This window comes from Mustela nigripes, chromosome 8 (assembly GCF_022355385.1).
Source record: "Mustela nigripes isolate SB6536 chromosome 8, MUSNIG.SB6536, whole genome shotgun sequence".
In the NCBI taxonomy this organism is placed as follows: Eukaryota; Metazoa; Chordata; class Mammalia; order Carnivora; family Mustelidae; genus Mustela; species Mustela nigripes.
The window spans coordinates 14,996,046-15,021,276 of NC_081564.1; the positions used below are offsets into that span (position 1 = coordinate 14,996,046).

General features: G+C 45.7%; 1 protein-coding gene across 1 annotated transcript in view; it reads left to right on the forward strand.

Moving 5' to 3' along the window:
* Window positions 1–6,567: 6,567 nt before the first annotated feature.
* Window positions 6,568–25,231, forward strand: part of CCDC60 (coiled-coil domain containing 60) — a 157,099-nt gene continuing 138,435 nt past the window's right edge. The window contains exon 1 of the mRNA XM_059409948.1: window positions 6,568–6,657. Coding sequence (XP_059265931.1) covers window positions 6,568–6,657 — 90 coding nt within the window. The remainder of the gene's footprint in view (window positions 6,658–25,231) is intronic.

The window sequence follows — 25,231 nt, forward strand, 5'->3', positions numbered from 1 at the left end:
GGAGAGTGAGCACAGGAAGACAGAATGGCAGGCAGAGGCAGAGGGAGAAGCAGGCTCCCCACCGAGCAAGGAGCCCGATGTGGGACTAGATCCCAGGACGCTGGGATCATGACCTGAGCTGAAGGCAGCCGCGTAACCAACTGAGCCACCCAGGCGTCCCAAGTTTGATAAATTCTTAATAGATCTTGGACACTAGCCCTTTCTCCATCAGTGGATTCTAAGGAGAAGGAAGAAAGGAGGGAAGGGGGAGGAAGAGAGGGAAGTTTTCCAAGACAAAAAGCTGATTGTGTTAGCCAGAGTTTATTTTGTACCTATTATGTGTTACATTTCTTACCTAGCATATGCATTAACATATGTTTTGTATCCAGTATATGTAGATGACAGAAAAATATAGGCAAAGAGATAGATAATTATGTCGTTTAACCTGCTAATGGCCCTATAAGTTCAGTGATTCAGTTTTTATTCTTTATTATAAGGAAACTGAAGCTTATATAAGTTAAGAAACTTGCCCAGGGTCACCCAGCTAACATACAGGATTAAAAATCAGGATTTAAACTCAGTTCCATTTGGCGTAAATGAATGTTTACATCTTATGTAAAACAGCAGCTTACAAACAGGATGTGTGGCAGGGTTCCTTCCCCGTCCCTGTGTGTTAGAATCACCTGGGAATTTTCTTTTTATTTAATTGAAAATTCAGTGATGCCTAATATTATATTTTAAGTCACTACCTCTACAGAGCCGTGCAGAGCCTCCTTCTATTATCCTAAGCCCTCAGAGCCATCCTGCTATCCCCAGGCCTGGGAAAGTCACATTTTGAGGGCGTAAAGAAATTGAGAAGCGGGAAGTGAAACCGAAGGAAGATGCGTGATGTGCTTGTTCTGTGGGGCTGCTGGAACAGCTTATCACAAAATGAGTGGATTAAAACAACAGAAATGGATTCTGTCGAAGTTTTGAAGCTGAAGTCCAGAATCAAGGCAGTGGCAAGGAACATGGTTCCTCCGAAGGTGCTAGGGGAGGGCCCTTCCTTGCCTCTCTCCTAGCTTCTGGCTGTTGCTGGTAATCCAGGGTGTTCCTTGGAATCAGAGGCATCCCCGAAGTCTCTACCTTCGTTGTCACATGGCGTTTGCCTTGTGTGTCTTCTGTCTCTACGTTCAAATTTCTTTCCTAAGGACACCATCCATGGGATTAGGGCCCATCCTAAACCAGCAGGACCTCACCGTACCTTGATTTTATCTGCAAAGACTCTTATTCCAAATAAGATCACGTTTACAGGTACTGAGGTTTAGAACCTGAACACAACTTTTGAGGGGGACACAATTCTATCCATATAGGAAGGAAGCACGTACTGAACAGCAAATTGAGGGCGACTTGAAAATCCATGGGAATACCTGGCAGGGGAGTGTTTTCCTACCCAGGATGGGGGTTGGAGAAGTCTTCTGTGGATAAAACAAGGCTGCCCACCCCCCTCAAGGCTAGCAAGGAAGTTTTCCAGATGGCTTGGAAATCCCAGTTGTCTCTGCAGGGCTTGAGGATATGACCCTCGTGTGTGTGTGCGTGCACGCGCGCACACACACACACACACACACCCCTCTTCAAAGGAAAGAGCGTCCAGTCTGTGCGACAGAGTGCTGAAGGCAATCGCTGAGTCACTCATCAAACCTGGGTTAGTCTCAGGCAATCTCCACCGCTAACAACGTGCTCAATCCCACTAGCTTTGATTTTGACCTTTGTAAAACGGGACTAACAATTCCATAATTCCAACCTGTCCCCCAGCTCAGGATGCTGTGAGATGAAGCATGGCCAAGTGGGGAGCATTATTCATGGTGGAAGCTTGGGCCGCATCCTAGAATCCAGTGCGGGGGAATTCACTAAGAATATTCCTGAAGCCACACTACTTCCCCCACGACTGCGCCTGGTACACCAAAGCAAAGAAAAAAAGAGGAGGGAGTCGATCCTAAACATTGCATTTTCTTCTCCTCATTTACAAAAATCCATCCTTCTTGGGGTGGAGCTTGGAGGGTAAGGCAGAAATGGGCTCCGGGATCACAGACCTCCCAAGGGGCCATGCAGCAAGTAGGAACTCTTCTTTAATCTCACGAAGTACAGGTGTCGTCGGAGGGGGTGCGAATACACATTAGCCAGTGATATTTCCTCCTGGCATCAGTTCATTGATAGACTGCCAGCTACCAGGTGTCAAGGGACCCCCAAGTTTTCCTTTTGCCTTGGGCCCCATAATTTGTAAATCCGGTGCTGGCATTTCCGTAGAAACGCCCAGAAGGAGTTCTCTGGGTGCTAGCTGCAACACAGAAAAGTATATTAAAGATATTCAGAAAACGATGACTTTTCCAATAGGTTTTTAATGCCAAACATATGTACTCCTCGCCAAAATTTGAGTGTTTAGCAGATCCTGAGATTTCACTTCAACTACCCCAGCTGGCGTCCGACACTCCACAATTTTTCTTCTACTTGATACATCTATTTTTAATCCCTTCAGATGCCTTTCTTTTTGGCAAATTGGGAGGAGAGAGTGCCTGTCGCTCCGCGTCTTTCAATTCGTATTTTGCATAAATCAACCGGGACTTAAGAATTAAACAATCACTTCATATCTTAGTTGTCAAATATTTCACTGTTGGGAGATGCATTTGCATATCTGAAAACATGTTGGCCTCTCGGTACATCAGGGATGTGGAGAATATATAAAGAAACTCACTGGGACACGGATGAGAACAACAGCAAGACAGTGATTTGGGACCAGGTGGTCAAAGAAGGTGGCAAGTCCACAGCCCCGTGTAGGTGAGGGGGAGGGCCCGACCTCCCTGGTTATTCCAGTCAACATTGACCTATGTCAGGTTCCTCAGACACAGACCCAGACCAAGAGTTTGGATAGAAGGGGTTTCCTTGGGGGGGGGGGGCATCCAAGCAGACCTCAAGGGGGTGAGGAAGCGAAACAGGGAAAAAGAAGAAGCCAGTGCTGGGTCATCTGTGAACAGGCAGTTGCTACCAGCCCATCAGTCCTGAAGGAGACCTCTGGGGGAATACAGAGCACACCCCAGAGATGTCCCACCCAAGAGGCCAGCAGGTAAGGCATTAACCACAAACTCCTGCCCGTCATTATTTCCGTCTACCCCTGTGCGTGTTAACTTCTCGCACATCCAGGCTGCTCAGCTCAAAAGAAAACACGGGCTTATGGCCTTACGGTTCCCAAACTAGGTGCCAAGGCACCCCAGGGTACAACAGAAAATTTGCAAGAGAGGATAGGGACATTTTAAATATTTGAGGGAAACAAAGCAATATCTATCCAACACTGTGTGAGCTATTAAGGGGAGGTAACTCAGTGGTATGGGTTGATTTGTGACCCCCCCCCACCTCAAATTCATATGTTGAAGTTTTAACCCCCAGTACCACAGAATGTGACCTTATTTGGTTGAATACCTCCAGTGCTGGGGAGCTCATTCTCTCCCTATGGAACATACCCCTTCCTAGACAGAAAAGGGAAATAGCATGCCTCGAACCCTTACTGGGTACGAGGCTCTATAAATTATTTCATTTGGTACTCCCACCTGTATAAGGAGGGCATAACCATCACTGTTTACATATGTGGTGAAACTGAGACTTGGAGAGGTAAAATCCCTTGGCCAGGATCTCTTTACCAACAAATGGCAGAGCCAAGATTTGAACACAGGTCTTTTCAATTCCAGAGCCTTTCCTACTTGCAAATGTTACATGGCTCTTACAGGTCAGTAGAACAACAAAAGAAAAGAGGAGCTGACATTTACTGAACACTTCCTTTTCCCTAGGCCTGGTTCTTCACATGGATTATCCTTTTGGTTTTCTTCATAGTCCTAGAAGATTACCGCTGAGGCTGCTCAGCAACCAAGTACGTCTGGCCCCAGAACTTATGCCTTTTATTTATGTATTTATAACGATTTTATCTATTTATTTTAGATAGAGCAAGCGAACCAGGGGCGGGGCAGAATTAGAGAGAATCTGGAGCAGTCTCTGCCCTGAGCACAGAACCCGATGAGAGGCTCGATCCTATGACCCAGAGATCGTGGGTCTCATGACTCAGCTGACTGAGCCGTCAAGGTGCCCGGAACTTATGCCTTTTAAAGGGTAATCTGCTATGCATTTCCTCATATTGAGCCTAAACCCTCTTCCTGTTCTCTGGATGCATACAGAGCTATGAGTCCTTCTTCACCAAGCCTACCTCTCAAAGCTGTATGAAGACAGCCCTTTGTCTTTCTGTTCAGAGCTAAACATTTTTCCATCCCATCTCGCTTCTCATCCCACCTCATCCCCAGCCCCATCTACAGAACACGGCTTGGTTTATCTGCATCTTTCTGAAAGTGCTTTCTGGTCGCTTAATGCTGCCCACAAAGGAAGCGAGAGGACTTCCTGTGGAAGGGAAGGTCAGACTCAGTCTTCAGACGATGGTGAAAAAATGATGACTTCCAAGCATCAGCGTCTGTAGCTGTGTGGCAGGGCATTTTGTACTCGATGGAGGGTCACCTTCCAGCGGATGCCTTCTAAGGAGAAACTGAGGTCATTGCGCAGCCGTGATGATATCATAACCATCGGCAGCTCAAGGTTTGTAGATAAAACATGAATCAGATTGATTTCGTGTGAAATAATGCCAAGGATAAAAGGATGCAAATCAGAACATGTGCCATAGATCTTCTGCAGGCTGAGAACCCACCCCATAGGGTTATTGGAAGACTTAAATAAATTAATGTATGGAAAGTGCTTAGTAGAGCACCTGTTACAGAACGAGCGATCAATAAATATTAGTATTAATATCAGCTGTGAAAAGAACACTGCCTGTAAAAATGAGTAATTCTTTCTGGGGATGGGATGTGAGGAAATAATAGTTGCCAATAGGCAACTAATAGTTGCCAAAAGGATTCCTTGTGTGCTCAGCCTTTTACATAAATTATCTGTTTTAATCCTTGACAACCTGTGGAAAAGTTATTTCCCCATTTTAAAGATATGGAAGCCAGGGCTCAGAAGAGTTAGGCATCTTATCCTGGGTCATGCAGCTAAACGGTTAAGAACTTGGGTTTTAGGGGTGCCTGGGTGGCTCAGTCTTTTTAAGCGTCTGCCTTCAGCTCAGGTCATGATATCATGGTCTTGGGATCAAGCCCTGCATCAGGATCCCTGCTTCCTGGGAAACCTGCTTCTTTCTCTCCCACTCCCCCTGTTTGTGTTCCCTCTCTCACTCTGTCTCTCTCTCTCAAATAAATCAATAAAATCTTAAAAAGAAAAAAACTTGGGTTTTAGCCTCAAACAGGTCTGGATTTTTTTTTTTTTAGATTTATTTATTTTGGAAAGAGAGAGTGAGCACAGGGGGAAGGGCAGAGGCAGAGGGAGAGAATCTCAAGCAGTCTCCCCATTGAAAAGTGAGCACAGAATGTGTAGGGTTCCACATGGGGCTTGATCCCACCACCCCAAGATCAAGACCTGAGCCAAAATCAAGAGTCTAATGCTCAACTGAATGAGCTACCTGAGTATCCCAAATGGTTCTGGTTTTGAATCCCAACCCAGGAGATTTCTGAGTGACTGGAAGCATGTCATTCAATTTCTCCGTGCCTCAGTTTCCTAGTCTGTTAAACAGGTTAATAAAATACTTTCCTTAAAGATGTGCTGTGGAGAGTGAATCAATATATGTAAAATGCTCAGAGCAATGTCTAACACATTCTAAATACTCACTAGAAATATACATGTATGGGGGGGGGGGCGCTTTGAAGTATGCACAGAAGTTTGCCAGGCGGAAAGAGGAGAGAACTGCGCATCTCAAGTTAAAGTAATTGTGGGGCTAAAGGCAAACATTTAGCTACCCAAGCTAAGGCATAAGAAATCACTAGTGGGTTAGTGGCAGGACAGAGTACAGTTTGGAAGGAAGGAGTTGCTTGTAGTTTGGCAGACAGAAGAGGTCAAGGTCCTCAGGTCTAAGAGGAGAAACCTGAGTTTGGAGAATGTGGCTCCCTGGTTAGTGGCCAGCTCCCAGCCGCCAACCCAGCAGCTCAGAGGAGTTCGCGACTCCGCCCCCACCAATCCCAGCCAATGAGCAAGCCCTGAGCCGCGTCTCGTTGCCAGGCAACCGAGTTGGCCCCTTCCTGGCAGTTAGCCGGCTTTCTCTAACTAGCAGTGGAAACCTGAGCCTCACGCCTGGGCCACCTTAGGGTAGGGGTCTGGTGGCCCCTCTGTGGGCCCCCTTCAGATTTTGTCAGTGGAGTGTTTTTTTGTGTTTTTTTTCGTTCGTATTTTATTTTTGTCTGTAGGAAAGATATCTCCTTACAAAGAAAGGAAGCTCCTTAAAGTCTGTAACTTTCTAAAAACTTAAGTAATTCCGGACTTGCCTGATTCCTTATCCTGTTTGTGGGAAACCCAGATGACTTGCTTTCCTTACTCCTGGGTCAGAAGCCTATTTGGAATCTGTGTAATTGGCTTTACGAATCAGGAAGAAATTTCTGGAGCCTCTCATACCCGTGGCTGCTGAGGTAGAAGACTCTGGAAAAAGAAAAAACAAAACTTTTGAGGGGCCCAGGCTATGCCTGAAGGATTTCCAAGATGACCAAGATACCAGCCACCAAGAAGATGCAGAGTGCCCCCAACACAGGGGCCCTCTGGCCCTTTTATGCCTCAGAACATCTAACACAGGTAGGTCTTCCCGCTCTGCCGAAACCAATCATGTTTTCAAGACCAAGTGAAATAGGAATTAGCCTTCAGGCCAACAAGGGACAGAGGAAGAGAGGAGTCATGGTGTAATTAAATTGTCGAGACACATCCCTGTTGCTATCAATGGTTGGTTTCTCGTAAAGAATGAAAATGCCAGGCAGAACACTGAGCCGGGCCATCCTATTAGCCAGTAATTCCAAAATGATAGAATAAATCAGCAGTGACACGGTAGAACATCAGAAAAAAATTAAGATGAATTGTAGGTTTGCCATTGCAGAAATTATTTTCAGAGATCCACTGGGCTCGAGGTACGGGCACACCCTCTCTCTTATGGAAAGACTTCAGAGTCAAACTTTCAGTTGTGAAGCCTGAATTTTCTACTCACCAACTACTGAGATAAGACCGGATGCTTAGCGTCCCTGAGCCTTTATTTCCTTGTGTCTACAAAGTGAGACCAGGAACATCAACTAGGCAGAAACAGTGTTAGGACTAAGGAAGCTATGGAAGTTGGTTAGCAGGATTCTAACACTTGATAATGTATATATGTGACATAAAATACTTTTGTTGATCAAACACACACACACACACACACACACACACACAACAGAAAAATCATTAATAGGTACTCAAAGACCACAGTCAAGTGTTTCTGTTTTCAAATGATCATTCCTGGACAGTTCTGTCTTGGTTAAGTGTGTCTTTGTTATTGTATCCACACACGGTATGTTCCCGCTGACTGGCCAAGGTAGGGGAAAGTGGGAAGGAGGGTCCCAGGCAACCCCAGTCCACTGTGGTGTATCTTATGGCTCAGAGTCCTGCCCCATAAAGGAGGGCCTGGGGAGAAGTCAGGGCACAAAGGAGAGCTTAAAAACCACCCTTGGTTCCCCAGTAGTCCAAGGTGTTTCTGAGCGTCTCCCTTCTAAGAATTAACACATCTGTACCTGCCCCTCATTTTTCAGCTCTCTTAGTGAGCTTACTCTGCAAGATGCAGTCTTCCTGTTATCTCCTTTCATCTCAAAACGATACACAGAAGTGAGTTCCATCTGGAGCCATCCCCTCTGGGACTGAACTTCCTTAGCAGTGGGGGAAGAGAATGAGGAGTGAAGTGGGCTTTTTGGAAGCAGGTGGAGCGTGAGAGCATGGGCTGTGGACCCAAACAGCCTGGATCTGAACCCTGGATCTGCCCCTTAGCAGCCCTGTGACCTTGGGCCATCTCCAGAATGTCTCTGCTTCTGTGTTACCACCTGTCAAACAGGGAAATCTCATTGTGCCTTCGCTTGATACATAGCAAACACTCCCTAGAATTCAGTTACATTATTGTTTCATTCATTCAGCAAACATTTATGGAACCCCTATTATGTGCTAAACACCTGCTCTTGTAACAAATGGGGCTTGATTTTAAAAATTTCATGATCTATAGTGTGTATGTTTGGGAGGTGAAGGATAAGAAATAGATAATGATAATGCAGAGTGAAAAGCATTATTGGGTATTGTGAGAACTCAGAGAACGCTAACTCGTGTGTGTGTGTGTGTGTGTGTGTGTGTGTGAGAGAGAGAGAGAGAGAGAGAGAGAGAGAGAGAGATTTGAAGAACTAATGTACCCAAGTAAATGCAATAGAGTTTTCCATGCTGGGATAGAGAGATGGAGAAAAGTAGACGAAAGTACAGAGGTTGGAATGGCCATGTATTTCTTGGGAAAAGGGTTGGTGGGACTCAGGGAGGTCAAGAGAAGGGAAGGAGGTTTCCAGGGAACTGCTGAATCAACTAAGACTTCAGACAAAAAAGGTTCATTGAAATCCCACTGCCCTTGCCCCACTTTCTAGGAAATCATAACGACCCTAGGGAGTCACTGGCTCACATCTGAATTATCATGCTTTTAGAAATTGCAACTTTTTAGAGCTACTGTAAAGCACTGGTTCACCTAAATGAGGCTGACTAGCAAGAGACGAGCCACAAGGAAATGTGTACAAATTAGGATCCACTTCTGGTGTCAAACCAAGTCAAACCAGTAATAACTACAGAGATGTTAAGGCTGATGGTAACAGCTGGCATAGCCTGAGTATTTACCACCTGCTGGATTCTGAGCTAGATCTTCCAGAACCATCTGCAACACTTCAAGGTGAGCTGTTAACCTCCTCACAAGATAGACGGCAACATGAAGGCCCAGAGAGAACAGATCCCTTATCCAAGGACACTGGCCAGCAGGGAATGGACTTGAACTTGGATCTGTCTGTCTCCAGGGTTCCAGTGCTCCCTGCGTCCGCATGTGGATCAAGCAGTGAGAGAGAGGTTAGCCTGCACCACAGGGGGATAGAAAAAGAGGGTCACCGGCCAGTCACTGGCTTCAGATCACCTTCAGGTTTATTGGGGAAGGGAGGCACAGGGAGAGGGCACATAGAGGCCCCCCTCACTCACCCAAGTGAGTGTCCGCTGCAGAGTGATTGAGGAAGGAGTTAGTTTCTCAGAGGAGAAGGGTGAGGCCACATTGGGCTGCATGGGAATCCCACCAACTATGGGTCCACCATGCTCTAGTGCAATGACATGTGGGGGGAATCCCTCCCCAAAGGGTCATGAAGCCCTCTGAAGCTAGGCATTGTCCTTCCAGGAAGGAAGGTGCTACGTCCTAATGTTATAATGGCACCGTCCCTTGCACAGTCTTCCTGTAGTTTTGAAAACCACAAATATGATATTCAAATCCTCTGCTGGAATGTCTTTTGTCCAGCAAACCTTATAGTTCCCCTCACCCCCACATTGGGCTCCCTAATCTTTGAGGGAGTTCCTTTTCCCTTTATTTCCCAAGGAAGCAGAGAGAAGACTAATGGGATTAGCCATGGGGAAGGGCGTGTGTGCAGATTACCAGGGATACATTCTCTTCCTTTAAAGGGGCTAAAAAAAGAGAGGCACTTGGCACCCCCCCCCCCCACCACCATGTTCTAGAATGGAAATGCAGAAATGGCATTTGGCAAAAATTCTAAAGCTGTGGAATCCTTTAGACAAGCTCTGTCTCTTGGTGCCTTAAATTTCTACCACGCTGTCATTCAACACCCAGAGAGAAAAGTAGGATCCCTAATTTGGGCAGATCTTGACTCTGCCAGGAGTCCTACTCGGCGCTCTGTTCATATCCTAGCTTAGCGATCTAAAGAGAAGATCCTTCAGCAAACAACGTGAGTTCCAAGCCCAGCTTTGCCACTTGTGGCCTTGAGCAAACAAATGAGGCCCCTGAGCCTCAGTTTGCACATCTGTGAAATGGGTGCATTGCATTTTTATCCAACTTAAGACACCTTCCATTTCAAGATGCGTCATCATCTTTTCGTGCCTCTAAGAAGGAAAACTCTGCTGATTAAACTATAACCTACTTTCAATTATGAGATGTGCCCCAGTTTGAGAGATGCTAAATGCGGAAAGAAAATGTGTATCTTAGAATAGATGAAACAGCTAAAAGTGCTCCCCTGTCGCAGGGTGTCTGGGGATTAGATGAGCTGATATGGGTAAAGCTCTCAGAACAGAGCCTGGCACAGAGTAAATACTATGAACTACGAGCCATTATGGCTTTGTTGAATCCTCTGGCGGCTCTGTGACAGAGGTGTTCTTCTTAACCCCCTTTAGCACCTGGGTAGACTGAGGCTGAAAGGGGTCCAGGGTCTAGTTCTCTGCCAAGAGGGGAGAAGGGGGCAAATTAAGCAGAATCCCAGGTATAGAGGAGATTGGCCTGAGCATCTCTGCCCCCTCCCCCACTCTCCAGCTCCACCCCTGTCCCGTTCATTCCCCCCCAGCCCACCCCTTGATGAGAACAGAACTGCCCAGATAAGATCTCAGGGGTCCAGCCCGGTGTACCGCCAGTTGGGCTGCCTGGAATCAGAAAAGGAGAACGAAGATATTTCAGAAAAAGATCCTCCAACAAGAGAAACCTGGACTCTCAGCATAAGACGTTCCTAGCCGCACAAACATGATATGATTTTCCTCCTTGTCCAGACAGGAGAAATTGTGGCCTGCAGAGGTTAAGTGGCAAGTCACCACCCATCTTTGTTGGAACTGGTCTCAGCTCTGGGTGATTTCTCTGGCCTCTAATCACAGAGGCCACGCCCCCTGCCCTGAATCACTGATTATGCCAGGGGTGGGAGGAATAAAAGCTCCCCAGACCACTCAAGATTCAATTCTGAAAAATGTGGCCAGCTGCACCTTCATTTTTTATACGACTCATGACTTAGGCGAGGGAAATAGCAACCAGTCTTTTTCTTTCTCCAAGGGATTCTGCTGGCTCCGTTGTTAACTGCCCGAGACAATTGCAGAATTCAAGATGCTTTGTTTTGTTGTTTTCTTTCTGCCCTGATGCTTCGGACTGGTAATGCCTGCTTTGGTGAATCTTGCTGTGTCTAATTGCAGGTCCATGTGACAGTGAGCTCCCCTCCATGATAAATTGCTGGGAAGGTGCATGTTCATTACCTCCTGACACAGGAAGAGCGATAGGCACTTTCTTTATGCTGGACAAAATGAAGCAAGCTCTTTGTCTTGGCTCCAAAGAGGCAGCTGCTCTGCATGGCAGGGTGGGGGAGGTAGAAGAAACACATCAAAGAACCTAATGGATGTGATATAAAGTTAGTGACTAGGGAGGAGCCCTGCCTTTGAGGTCCTGGAAAGGGGGGTTCAAATCCCCTCTTTGACAGTCTCTACTAGGTCGCTCTGTGAAGTGGGTCCAATTATAATCGGGTCTACCGCATCGATGTTTGGAAAGATTCAATAAAACGACACATGTGAGATACTGAGCATAATATCAAGACACAGTTAACACTCCCTCACACACACACAGCCACAGCTCACTGGCCAGTAAGTGATGGCAGTAGTTATTACCAGTGCTCCTTGTACTCGGACCAGACAGGAGTGTCTCTGTCACCACTTGGGAGATGTGTCAGCCCAGACATGAAGTCTGGAGGAGGCTGTGTGTTAACTGCAAAGTCACACAGTGCGGCGCATCATTAGTAAGGCTAAGTCCCAGCTTAAGGGGGGGAAGGGAAGAAGGGGATCAGGGTTATTTTTTAGAACTGGCCTGAGAGTAGATGTGCATGAAGGGTGGGGTGCTGTTAACTGGAGGAGAAGGGTCATTCTGGTAGCAGAAATGTTTGACTCAGTTAAAAACCCGAGTTGTAGAAAGGGGAGGGTGTCCCTATCATAATTTGAGTTTCTTGGATTTAATTCTCAGCCCATGCTTGAATCCCATGAAGACCCAGAAGGAAATGAAAAAAGGGGGAAAACTCTGTGTATCAATTGGGATCATTTTGAAAAGCAGTGACATAAACAAATATGAATTTATTTTCCTCATATAAGAAATCTGGAGGTGAATGCCTGCTAGTTTTGGTTCTGAAGCTTGCTCATTTAGAAACAGGCAGGTCTTTTCCCCTCATGGTCATAGAATCGCTGCCCCAGCTCCAGGCATCACATTCCTATCCCAGCACAAAGAGAAGAAGGATAGTGTGAGCTATGTTTGTCCCTTTCATGAGGCAAACAAAGGCCTTCCAGGAACTTTCCTATTTCCTCTTGTGTTTCATTTGCCAGAATAGCGTTGCCTGCCTTTTCCTACCGCAAGAATGCAGTGTGCCTAGCGTGAGTGTGGAAAGCAAGGGCAAAGGAGAAACGAAAGTATGAGAAATGGAGTAATGGAGTAATAGAGTAATGGAGTAATGGAGTAATCAGCAGTGACTATGAATCCCAAATGATTTTCCTAAAGCTCAGATATTGGTGTCCCAAGCAACCCAGTGACTGTGGGGTTCTGGGGCCAGGGGAAGGTAGAAGCCCTCAGTGGAATCATTCAGTCCTTCAGGGAATATTTGTATATGACAACCATGGTGCTAGGTGTTGGGGATAGAGAAGTGAAAAAAGACAATCACATGGGACACCCTTCTGGAAACTCTGAAAAAATATGTAGAGGGATAACAGGAAGAGAGAGAGCAGTGACAGTGCAATGTGCAATGTGTGCCAAGGCGGCACACATTTGTGGGGGAGGGAAGCTTAAAGAAACTCGGGTTATATACAAGGCTTTGCACAACTATGGAATGAGCCCTGCCCTCGACACCCCTTCAGCAATCTCACAGCCTCCAAATACTCAGCTGTGAGCTGTGAAATTCAGAAGCTGCAGTATCCATGCGGGGTTCGGTGGCAAGTGAGCACTTACAGAAAATCTGACAGAAGCCAATTAAACCTTTATTGGACTGAATAAATCAACATATTTTTCTCGGAGATCTTTCTGACAGCTAAATTCAAAATCATGATGGTCGGTAATGGGACACCTTCTATCACGAGATGGTGGCGTTTTTCCTTTCTAAATTCCTGTGTTCAAATTCTCCTGAGAAAATGTCTTGCAGGGCTCAATTTTGATCGAATGCCTTTCTGCTTAAATTGGAATTTATGCAATCAGTAGTTTCATTTAATAACTCGAAAATTAGCCATGTCTGGCGACCAGCTTGCAAGCCTGAAAATGCCTCGGGGTTTCTGGGTTTCACAAAGGGAGAAGATTGTACTGCTGGGATGGGTTCAGTGTTGACAGGGCTTCAAAGAGTCCATGGTGGGCTGTAGCTCAGTGGTAGAAAAGACAGGGACTAATGCTCCAGAAACCTGTGTTCGGATCTTGCCGGATGTCCCCTTGAGGGCAAGATCATCTCCAGTAGAGAACCATGACAGTGAGGGACTACTAGTGTCCTCAACACCTTGCCCCAAGTTGAATGCTTCTCTGATGGGGAGATATTTCCCATTGCAATAAATGATGCCATTGTGTACCCAACTGTTCAGGCAGAAACCCAAACTTCCTCTTTGACCCCTCCTTCCCCAACAGCCCTTAGTCCAGCCAGCTGCCTCAGGGCAGGTGTTCTGCAGGACTCTGGCTCCTTCCCCAAGGTCACTGTCTGGTCCAGCCCACCACTGTCTGTAGCCCGGCCTATTCCACCGGCCCCTGACTGCCCTCATTACCTTCAATTTGACCTTCTTCCAACCCATTCTCTTTCAGTGCAAGTAGGATATGGTCATTCCTCTGAATAGAACAATCAAATGGCCCTCCATTGCCCTCAAAATGAAGATTAATGTCTTTAACGAGGTTTAAAAGGCTCTGCAGGACCGGGTCCCTGCCAACTCTGCCTGCCTCGTCTCTCATTACTTGCCTCCGACTAGGACACCAAGGTAGTTTCTGAATATGTCATGCTCTCTGTCTTCTTCCTCCTCCCGAAACATCCCCTGCCCTTGTTCCTCTGGGTTTCCATGGCAAGATGTTTCCAGAGCTCTGGACAGTGGTGGGAGAGGTATGGCCAGCTTCCAATCCCAGCTCTCCCACTACCTGGTCAGATCATTTAACCTCCTTTGCCTTCTTCATGTTTATCTGCAGGAGCAGGAAATTGAACCTCACAGTTTTGGGGTTCCTATCCTGCCATGAGACTCTGGAGAGCAAATGATGACCATCACTTGCTGAGTATCTGTGGTGCATCAGGTGCCTTGCATACACTGTTAAAATACACCCATGCCATGGGCAGGTGCATTTATTACCCCTATTTGCAGAGATAAGGAAACTGAGGTGTAGAAAGGTAACTTCCCCCTGAGACGCCCAGAAAGTAGACGGTGGAGGCAGGATTTGAACCCAGGACCGATTCACTAGACAGACCCAGTGCCCTTAAGATAAGCCTGTCGACTGCAGTAACAATGGGCAGTAAGTAGACAAACAGCTCTCGGAAAGGGGCACCTGTCGGTTTGATTTTTAAAGCGTATATTCTCGAGTATCTGGCACGAAAAAGGAGAGTGCCAGTTTTAGCTGGAGGCAATGCAAGCAAGAATGTGACGGTGCCTGTGACCACAGACAAGGACATTTGCATTTTCTTGAGCTCTTGCTAAAATATGCCAGTGAGCTTTTCTGGAAGAGAAATACAGCTAAGGATGGAGTGGGGGGAACCCTGGATGTGGCTTAGACTCATCTTTCTAAATAATGCTCATTTCAATGAAGATTTATAAGTCACTTCTAATTAAAGCCGCATTTCTAAGAAAGGCATATTTTGATCCCGGGTCAGTATGCTGCCAAGACCTGCTAGATAAAACAGAATGGAAGGCAGGCCCAGCTAATGAGCAACGAGGTTCTAGTTTGTATGTGGCTAAGATGTTAATAAGCGTAAGCAGCTTAATTGGGTTGAATAATTTGGGCAAATATCTAGTTAAATGGATTCAGTTTGAATCCAAGCTCTGACCCACTGAATTTTTTATTTTCTACCAAAAAAAAAAAAAAAAACAAAAAAACAAAAAACCTCTGCATCGTAATTGCCTGTTGATTTGTTCAACCCTACCCCTAAACTTGGAGCTTTTTGAGGGAAAGGACCATGCCTTGCTCACAATTCTATCCCCAGAGCCTAGTGCGATACCTGGCAATGGGTAGAAGATCACTTTTCTTTAGCGTCTGTTCTCAGGATCAAGAATAATCCCAGGTACCAGGTACATCCCTCAGAGAACTATAAATCCATCCGGACCAGGGCCACAAATGTTTTACTCACAAGTCATCCACAGCATGTGCTGGGTGCGCCATAAATACGGATACCATTCTGATACTTGCTAGGTGTGTGACTTTGGACAAGTTATGCTCTGGTGCCTCAGTTTCCTTGTCTCGCATGTGGAAGTTGTAACAGTCCCTGTTTTGCAGGGTTGTTGGGAACATCAACTGATGATGCTCAGAAAAGCCCCTGGCTATGAGTAAGCCCCTTGCCCCTGTAGTAAGTGCTCCTTATTTAGTGCTCCTTATTATATAGCACTGTAGTAAGTGCTCCTTAAATGCTGTCTTTTCATATTCCCGCTTGAGGATCAAAGCCATGGGCTCCCAAATATCAAGCATTAAAACATTTAAATACTGACATTTCCAAAGACAATGACTCTCATGCTGCTCATTTTTATGCATTCAGAAAAAGGCAGCCCAAAGAGTAACAGGACAAAAATGTTGCATTTCCGAGAGCCCTTGAAGAAAATGCCCAAAAGGCAATCAATTAACGCGTGACTTGCCTGTGTTGTTATGGCTTATTAGCTCATCCCATCCTCTGCGAATCATATTGCTTCTTTGATATTTTTAGACCTTTTAAAAGAGGCCTTTCAAAACTCAGGAAGCCAAGCTTGTTGATAGGTACCAAGGAATGTGAGCTATGAATCTGGCATCTTCATAGAGATGGAAATGGAATGGAAAAATGGCAGACATAGGGAACATTCTCTGCGGGAGCCACGGGAACTGCCGTAGGCAGCCTGAAGCCTTCTGTAGCCTTAACTAGGTCTCCTCACCTTCTCCCTCCCTGCCTCAAACCAACAAATCATCCCCCTTGTCCCCCTTTTCTGTAGCTCCAAGGTCTGCAATTTAAATAATCTCAATAAAGGGCAATTCTTGAGTTTCCTTGGCCTAGTACACAAACTCATGTCTTAGCATGATTGCCTTGGAACCGGGGCCATGAATTACCCAGGCTTCTAAGGCTTGGTTCTGCTGCCATTTGCCTGCTCTGTGACCTTGGACTATCTGCTTCACCTCTCTGATGCTGCATTTTCTCAAATGTGATTCAATCTTGTGAAGATTCAAGATAATATCCCTAAAGACTGGGTCCAGTGGGGAAGGATGATTGCCCACCATTTGCATTGACATGGATGGAACTGGAGGGGATTATGCTAAGTAAAGTAAGTCAAGCAGAGAAAGACAATTATCAGATGGTTTCACTCATATGTAGAACACAGCAATAACATGGAGGACCACAGGGAAAGGGAGGGAAATCTGAGGGGGGAGAAATCAGAGAGGGAGAGGAACCATGAGAGACTATGGACCCGGGGAAACAATCTGAGGGTTTCAGAGGGGAGGGAGTGGGAGGAAGGGTTAACAGGGTGATGGGCGTGGAGGAGGGCACGTGCTGTGATGAGCACTGGGTGTTATATGTAACGAGTGAATCACTGAGCACTGCATCAAAAACTAATGATGTACTAGACAGTCGCTAACTGAACATAATAATAATAATAATTTAAAAAGACTGGGTCCAGAATTGATTTATGATGATTTATGATGAATACCATTCCACATTTTGGTGCTTTAAGTACATCCAACCACCCCCAAGTGCTGTTGTGTGTAATGCCGATTTTTTGTGTATAAAATTTTTTGTGTGTAATGAGAGTTTTGTTTTGGTGTTTTTGTTTTTGTGGGGAGGGATTTTTTTGGTCAAGGAAAAATGGTATCACATTGAGAAAGAATTCAATCTCCTCATGAATTGCCATTCTTTCAAGGTTGTGCTGGGGATAGCCAAATGAAGTATACTTTTGTATCCTCCATGGGGTTAAAAACGGTATGATGTTTTAAAATTAAGTAAGTGGCACATGGTGTAGTCGTGATGATGATATTAGAAGTAACTGTTATGATTGGTTAACTACTTCCTATGTCCCACGTGCCCTGCCAAATTCTTCAGTGAATTATCCAATTCCAACCACTCGACAGTGCCAAAAGCTGGGCACTACTTACCCCATTTTGCAGGTGAGCAAACTGATACATAACTCGACCAGATTCCCAAGCTAGTTGGTGGCCCCTCTGCCTTTCGGACCCAAATTGGGTCAGACTACAAAGTCCCCATCCCTAACCATGATGTATTACTTTGCAGAGTCAAGCCTGGCCATCCACGGGGGCTATGGGTTGAGGGCAATTATGTCCCTACTCTCAGAAGAGGAACATGAAGAAGGAAAACCACCTCCTTGGAGGGGCTTTGGGGAAGGAGAAGGAATACTAACGGCATCTCATAGGCTATTCTCTTCTAGCTTGTCCTTACCGGCCAAGGTCAAAGTTCAGGGGGATTTCAAAGATACTCTAGTCACCCCAGAAGTCACTGAACTCAGCAGCTGACAAACATTGCACAGGACTCTCATTTCTTTCCAGCCCACTGCCCCAAATCTCACCAAGTCTCCATCCCACCTTCTGTAATACCAGCATTACGAAAGCCCTGTCCATTGAATGAAGCCTGGGATCCAATCAAAACAAGAATTTTATTATTTATTTATTTTTGGGGGTGCCTCCCCAACTACCTTCAGTGATTTTTAGCAGGGGAAGCTTTTCTCCAGCCCCAGCATAAAGATGATGTATCCGGTGCCCTTCCTGCTTGCCCTTGGGTGGTACCAGCCTCACGGTCTCTCCAAGTCACAAGACACAGTCACGATTCACAAATTACAAGCATTGATTCTCGGTACTAATATATTAAGCAACACTTCCACCTTCCTTCAAGGAGAAGAATGTGCTGTTAAGGACACCTACCTGCGGGGTGCCTGTGTGGCTCAGTTGTTAAGCGTCTGCCTTCAGCTCAGGTCATGATCCCCAGGTCCTGGGATCAAGCCCCACATCAGGCTCCCTGCTCAACAGGAAGCCTGCTTCTCCCTCTCCCACTCCCCCACCTGTGTTCCCTCTCTCACTGTGTCTCTCTCTGTCAAATAAATAAATAAAACCTATTTAAAAAAAAAAAAAAAGAACACCTACCTGTTAAGGACAGCTTAGGACGGCTTCCCGCAGGCCACTTGCCACGAGGGAGGGCAGTGTGGGGCAATGCTCTTTCCTTCACCCACAGAGGAGCTCCTGCTCCCCTTAGCTTTCTGTGTCAGCTGGAAGGGAAAATAGGGAGCACAGGAAAGTTCTCAGTGGTACCGCCATAAAAGGTCTGTATTCTTGTAGGGCCTAGCAAAGGTCTGAAGCTGGCTCTTTTCTCCTATAGGCACCTCTGTTGGTCCTTTGGAAGTTCTTTACAGCGGCCTCCCAAATAATTCCAGCTCTCTACACATTGTCTATCAGATGCACATCCCGCAGATTCTGGTTTACCAGTAGTCCGCTCCACCCAGACTCCCAACCTTGGTGTCTCCCGGGCTTCTGATAGGAGTCACAGTGGGCAAAACCCTAGGTTAATATTCCTGCCTGGGGTGTCCCTTCTGGTGCCCAGGATTTACACCCGCTTGACACACCATTGAAGACAAACACCACTTCCTAACCCAGCACCAGCCCCAGGAGCACCCCCCGCCCCCGAGCCTGCCTCTGTCCTCTGGATTTGCCCGGAGAGGGTCCGGGACCAGCTCAGCAGTGCCCCAGCTGCTGGGATCACACTTCAAACTCATGAGCAGGCCCACCAAAGCCTCTCTGTTATTCCCTCTGAAGTGAAGGACAAAGCTTCCTCCTCCCTTTGGGGTCAGGATTCAAAGCATCCCGGCAGGTGTGGTTGAAGAAATCCCTCCAGAAACCCCTTTCTCCCTTTCCATTCTCTGTTTTTTACATTCTCAAAGTGGATAAGGATCGAGGGATCCATTCTCCTACAGCCACCTTGGAGATGCCGTCAAGGTGGTCTCTCTCCCTTCATTTGGAGAGTGACTCCTGTGGCATCTTACGTCCTCAGTCTACACCATCCTACCTGTTGGCCCATCTTGCTTGCTATCCTGCTACCCACTGAAGGTTCACGATGCGCCAGATGATTTACAAACACTATCTTGAGGCCTTCTGACAGCCCCGTGAGGGAGGTGCTACCTCCTCCATTTTACAGGTCCAGACGACACTCAGTCCCAAAAGGTGACTCGGGTGACAGAGAAGCCGAGACTCCAACCCAGGCCAGCCTGGCTCCGAAGTCCCATCTCGTCCTCTCTGCTCCGTGCCCAAGGCTGCTAATATTCACTGGGACGGGGACCCGGCTTCACCCTTAAGTCTCCACATTCAGTTCCAGGCCCGGCTTCCACAGCCACAATCTTCTTGTCGCCGAAGCCTTTCTGAGCTCGTCAGAAGTCACAGGAGCATCCTGGGGGAGAACGTCACACTGTCCACAGAAGTCACCTAAATGCAGCCGTCTCGTGGTTACTCACAAAACAAAGTGTCCTTTTTCTTCCTTTTTGATATTGGAACATGGTCCTACTGCAAACTGACTTGAAAGGAAGCCGGACTCTATTGTTCCTTGTCTGCCTGTGAAGGATGATCGCTACTCCTGGCTCCTAAAGGACCTGAATGTAATACAAGGGTAGGGCCCTTAATGAAGGGGCGGGGAGGCTGGTCAGAGGTCAGACACCCGCCCCTGGAAGCAGCCAGCCCCAATTCGGGGAGAATCAAAACCAGCCACTCCCCAGAAAGCAGTTTTGATTTCACTGAAGTTCTGGAAGCTGTTTCTTCCTCTCCCCCTCTCCCTCCCTCCCTCTCTGGCCTTTGTATCCTAACTTCAGCAATATCTGTTAGCTCTTCCTGTGCTTCCTTTGAGCTTTGTTAATTCTTATAACAATTTCACGTGTTTAAAAAAGGAGAAAAGGGGCACCTGGGTGGCTCAGTTGATTAAGCCGCTGCCTTCAGCTCAGGTCATGATCCCAGAGTCCTGGGATGGAGCCCCGCATCCGGCTCTCTGCTCAGCAGGGAGCCTGCTTCTCTCTCTGTCTCGGCCTGCTTGTGTGCACTCTCTCTCTCTCTCTCACGAATAAATAAATAAAATCTTTGGGAAAAAAAAAGAGAGAGAGAGAGAGGGAAAGAAAGCCCCAGACAGCCTGGCCTCATGGACACCAGGGGGAGGCGGCATTTCAGACCAACCGCTGAGCCATCCAGTCCCACTCAGGGTTTCATTAATGCTCTTTTCATCTCCCCTGGATTGTAATGGAGCCTCTTCTGTAATTGTGTACTCCAGGTAAATAGATCGTTGGGTAAGATTGATAGCAGGGTGGCCCGAGTAACATTTTACACCAGAAGCAGAAGAGTACGAGGGTGTCTCCAGCTGTAAATGACAAGACCACAATTCATGCCATGTCATTTAAGGGTGTGGTGGGCTCTTCCGGCATAAATCAACATTTTCTGAAGCCTGGCTTTTCTGCTTTCACAAAGAAAAAGGCGCTTTCTTACCAGCTAGACACATAGCACCAGAGATTCAGGCAAATGGGGGGTTTGTTTTGATAATGAACTTGATACCCAGTTACAACTCATTAATACAGACCACGCGATGTCACTGCAGCTAATTCCTGCATTTTACAAAGCCTGGATCACAACAAAACATATTACGGGCCCCAGATGAATTTTTTAAAATGAACAGACCTCACAAGGGCCCAACGGGTTCAAGGCTGAAACAGTACAGTCGTGTGGAAAGCGCGAAGTCACTGGCGTGCCTTTGCTGCTGATTCAATCAGGGTCACCCAGCACTCAGATACGTCTTTGTCTTCATGGACAGGTAGATTGCAGGCCAACAGAACCCAAGCGGAAGAATTCCTTCCGTAGGTTCAGGAAGCAGAAGAACCCAGACCCACAGTTTCTCCAGCTGAGAAGTGCTGAAAATGAGGAGACGCCACCCAGAATCATAGAGCCCTAGGGATGCCTTGAAGGGCCTCTATCCAGCTGTCTGTCCAAGCCAGAGCATGGGATGATGGTATCGCTGGCCCTGGAGTCTGCCTGACACAGGATGAGCCCTGCTCTGCTACTTGTCGGCTGCAGGACTCTGGGCAAATTGCCTCTTGCTCCAAGTCTCTGTTCCCTTTTTGGCAAAATGGGGAATAAAGGCAGTCCCTACCGTTAGGATCCTCATAACTTAGGTAACCAGAGTACCCTGGTCTCAGAGAGCGCTGACCAGAGGTGGGTACAGTACTTAGATGTTTTCTGATCTATATCTTCTTCCTGCTTGTTGATAAAATTGCTGATGGAGACCAGGCTGATATTTAGGGCTTATTACAACAAGACAAAGTAGGATCTTCTCTTCAAGAAGCCTTCCCTGACTCCTTCCCTTGTCTCCTCCCCAACCCAGTTCTGCAGGGCTCCATAGTCCTATCTCCTGTCACACACCTGCTCATGGCTCTTGTGTCACTACCCACAAAGAGGGTCACTGAAGCAGGGACCTCCACTCATGCTTTTTGAATTCCCTGATTCATCCAGCAGCTATTTGCGGCACATCTATTATGTGCCAGTCTCGGGGAAGACAATAAATATTTGTTGACTGTATTATTTCAAGATCTTCCCCAAAGAGAGAACCTATTATCTCCTTGTACATCTACTTGCTCTGAACAATACAAATCCTATTGGAAATGTATTGCTCTTGGTACACATTTTTTTTTAAGCATCCACTCATTCTTGCCTGTAGGTTTTCTGACAAAATTCGAGGAGCCTGTTCACTTCTGGGAACATGCCCTTCCTGCCATCTTTGGTGATATTTCTTTGACTATTTCAGCTCACGGGTGCTTTATAGAAGACTAGGTTTCCTTAAATGCTGCTCCTTCCTTTGTTACTGGAACTTTGCTTGCTTCTTCCTTTCATTTCAATCACATTCATTCATTCCCTCTTCTCCATTTCATTTAAAATTTCATTTTCCAGAATCCCCACCCATCTAACCCCATGTTTCTTTCTAGAGCCTTTCGCCATGAGTTCATATCAACCTTTTCATGAGATTTTTTTTTTTTTTAGATTTTTTTTTTAAGATTTTGTTTATTTATTTGACAGACAGAGATCACAAGTAGGCAGAAATGCAGAGAGAGGGGCGGGGAAGCAGGCTCCCTGCTGAGCAGAGAGCCCGATGTGGGGCTCGATCCCAGGACCCTGGGATCATGACCTGAGCTGAAGGCAGAGGCTTTAACCCACTGTGTCACCCAGGCACCCAAATGCTTAAAAAGGCAACACAGAAAAATGCCTCTTCCAACAGCATCAATATTATTTTTTTTTAAGATTTTTTTATTTATTAGAGAGAGAGAGAGCGAGCAAGCACAGGCAGACAGAATGGCAGGCAGAGGCAGACAGAATGGCAGGCAGAGGCAGAAGCAGGCTCCCTGCCGAGCAAGGAGCCCGATGTGGGACTCGATCCACGGACGCTGGGATCATGACCTGAGCCGAAGGCAGCTGCTTAACCAACTGAGCCACCCAGGTGTCCCATCATCAATATTATTTTTAAGACTGGAAACAACCTAAAATCTCCTATGTCTGTAATCTATCTATCTACCCATCAGTATACATATATATGTTTATATATATATATATATATATATATATATATATATATATATATATTTATATGTCTTTATTTAAGAAAGACTGGGAAGTTGGGTACCGGGCTGCCTCAGCTGGTAGAGCACACAACTCTTGATCTTGGAGTCATGAGTTGAAGCGCCACATTAGGTTTAGAGCTTACTTTAAAAAAAAGAAAGACTCGGAGGTTGATTGTAGGAAGCATGAGAAGGGGAAAACAGGGGTATATTTTGTTATTTTATTTAATTTGTTGAGGTATAAATTACACGCAATAAACTATTTAAATCTTAAATTGCACCTCAAAATTCAATTAAAATGTACATATCTAGATAAGCTGTGTAACCACCACATCAAGATAGGAATCATGCCCTTCCTCCCAGAAGATTCTCTTAAGGCTCTTCCTTATCCATGCTGCCCTCACACAGACGTCATGGCTCCTCTAACTTCTTTCACCAGAGACAGGTTTTGCTCATTCTTGGACCTCATATAGTGAATCATACATGTTCTCTCTCACATCTGACTTCTTTGCTACCATTACATCTGTACAATTTATCAGTAGTTCATTCTTTTTTAATCTTTTAATTTAATTATTAATTAATTAATAATTTAATTGATCATAATAAATTATTATTTAATTGTTATTTTAAAAGATTTTATTTACTTATTTGACAGACAGAGATCACAAATAGGCAGAGAGGCAGGAGGAGAGAGAGGGAGAAGCAGGCTCCCTGCTGAGCAGAGAGCCCGATGTGGGGCTCAATCCCAGAACCCTGGGATCATGACCTGAGCCAAACGCAGAGACTTTAACCTACTGAGCCACCCCAGTAGTTCATTGCTTTTTACTGGTGGGGAGTGTTGCGTTGTTTGCATATACTGTGATTTGTTTATGCACTGTCCCATTGACAGACATATAGGGACTATTACAAGTTTGGGACTATTACGAATAAAGCTGCTTGAACATACTTTTTTATTTTGTGTGTGTGTGTGTGTGTGTGTGTGAACATATATATGCACAACTATTTCAGGAATTGCTGGGTCACAGAATAGGGGTATGTTTAGTTTTATCAGAAATCACCAGCATCCCAAATTGTCAGCCATGTGTGAGCGTTCCAATTGTTCTCCATCCCCGTCAAAACAGCCTTGTTCATTTGAGCCCTTCTGGTTAGATGTGTAGGGAGAGCTGACTGTGACATTAATTTGCATTTCCCTGATGAGTAGTAATGTTAAGCATCTCTTCCTATGTTGATTGGCCATGTGGATTCCTCTTTGGGAAGTATCTGAGTCTCTTTTTTTCATTTGGGTCGTCTTTTTATTATTGATTTGTAGGAATTCTTTATATACCCTAGATAGGAGTCCTTTGCCACATGTATGTATATGCTATCCGGGCTCTTCTTACTCCTTCCATGGTGCCCACTGATGAGTAGAAGTTATTAACGAAGTCAGATTTATCAACACTCTCTTATTAAAGTTACTGCTTTTTTTTTTAAGATTTTATTTATTTATTTGACAGACAGAGATCACAAGTAGGCAGAGAGGCAGGCAGAGAGAGAGAGGAGGAAGCAGGCTCCCCGCTGAGCAGACAGCCCGATGTGGGACTCGATCCCCGGACCCTGGGATCATGACCTGAGCCGAAGGCAGAGGCTTAATCCACTGAGCCACCCAAGGGCCCCACAATTACTGCTTTAAAAAATATATATATTTAGGGCACCTGTGTGTCTCAGTTGGTTGGGCCACTGCCTCAGGTCAGGTCATGGTCCCAGAGTGTCCCGGGATGCAGTCCCGCATCAGGCTCCAGTTCCACGGGGAATCTGCTTCTTTCTCTGACCTTTTCCCCTCTCATGCTCTCTCTCTGTCTCTCTCTCTCAAATAAATAAATAAAATCTTTAAATATATATATATTAGGGGCACCTGGGTGGCTCAGTGGGTTAAAGCCTCTGCCTTTGGCTCGGGTCATGATCCCAGGGTCCTGGGATCGAGCCCCGCATCGGGCTCTCTGCTCAGTGGAGAGCCTGCTTCTGCCTCTCTCTCTCTCTCTACCTGCCTCTCAGCCTACTTGTGATCTCTGTCAAATAAATAAATAAAATCTTTAAAAAAAATAAAATAAAAATCCCTGTTTTAAAAAATATATATATATTATATTTATTTAAATATATTTAAATATTATATATTTAAATATATTGAAAGATTTTATTTATTTATTTATTTATTATTTAAATATATATATTTAAATAAAGCCACAAGACATGGTTATTAACATGGCTTTAAACAGTCAATTTTCTATCCATGTGAAGAGACTCTGGTCTCTCTCTGCATCTGGGAACAACTTCCTCAGCTAGGAGACTAGTGTTCGTGTTTCTTGTGGTTCAGGATTGCTGGTGACAAATCCCCTCAGCTTCTGTGTGTCTGCAATGTCTTTATTTTGCTGTCATTTTTGAAGGGTATTTTTACTGGCTGCAGAACTAGAGGTGGGCAGGATTTTTGTTTTGCTTTTTCATGCTCTCGAGATGTTATTCCATTGTCTGATGGCTTTCATAATTTCTGGAAAAGACCCTTCTCTCCCTGGAATTTTAGTCCATCTACTCTTATTTCCATGGCTTT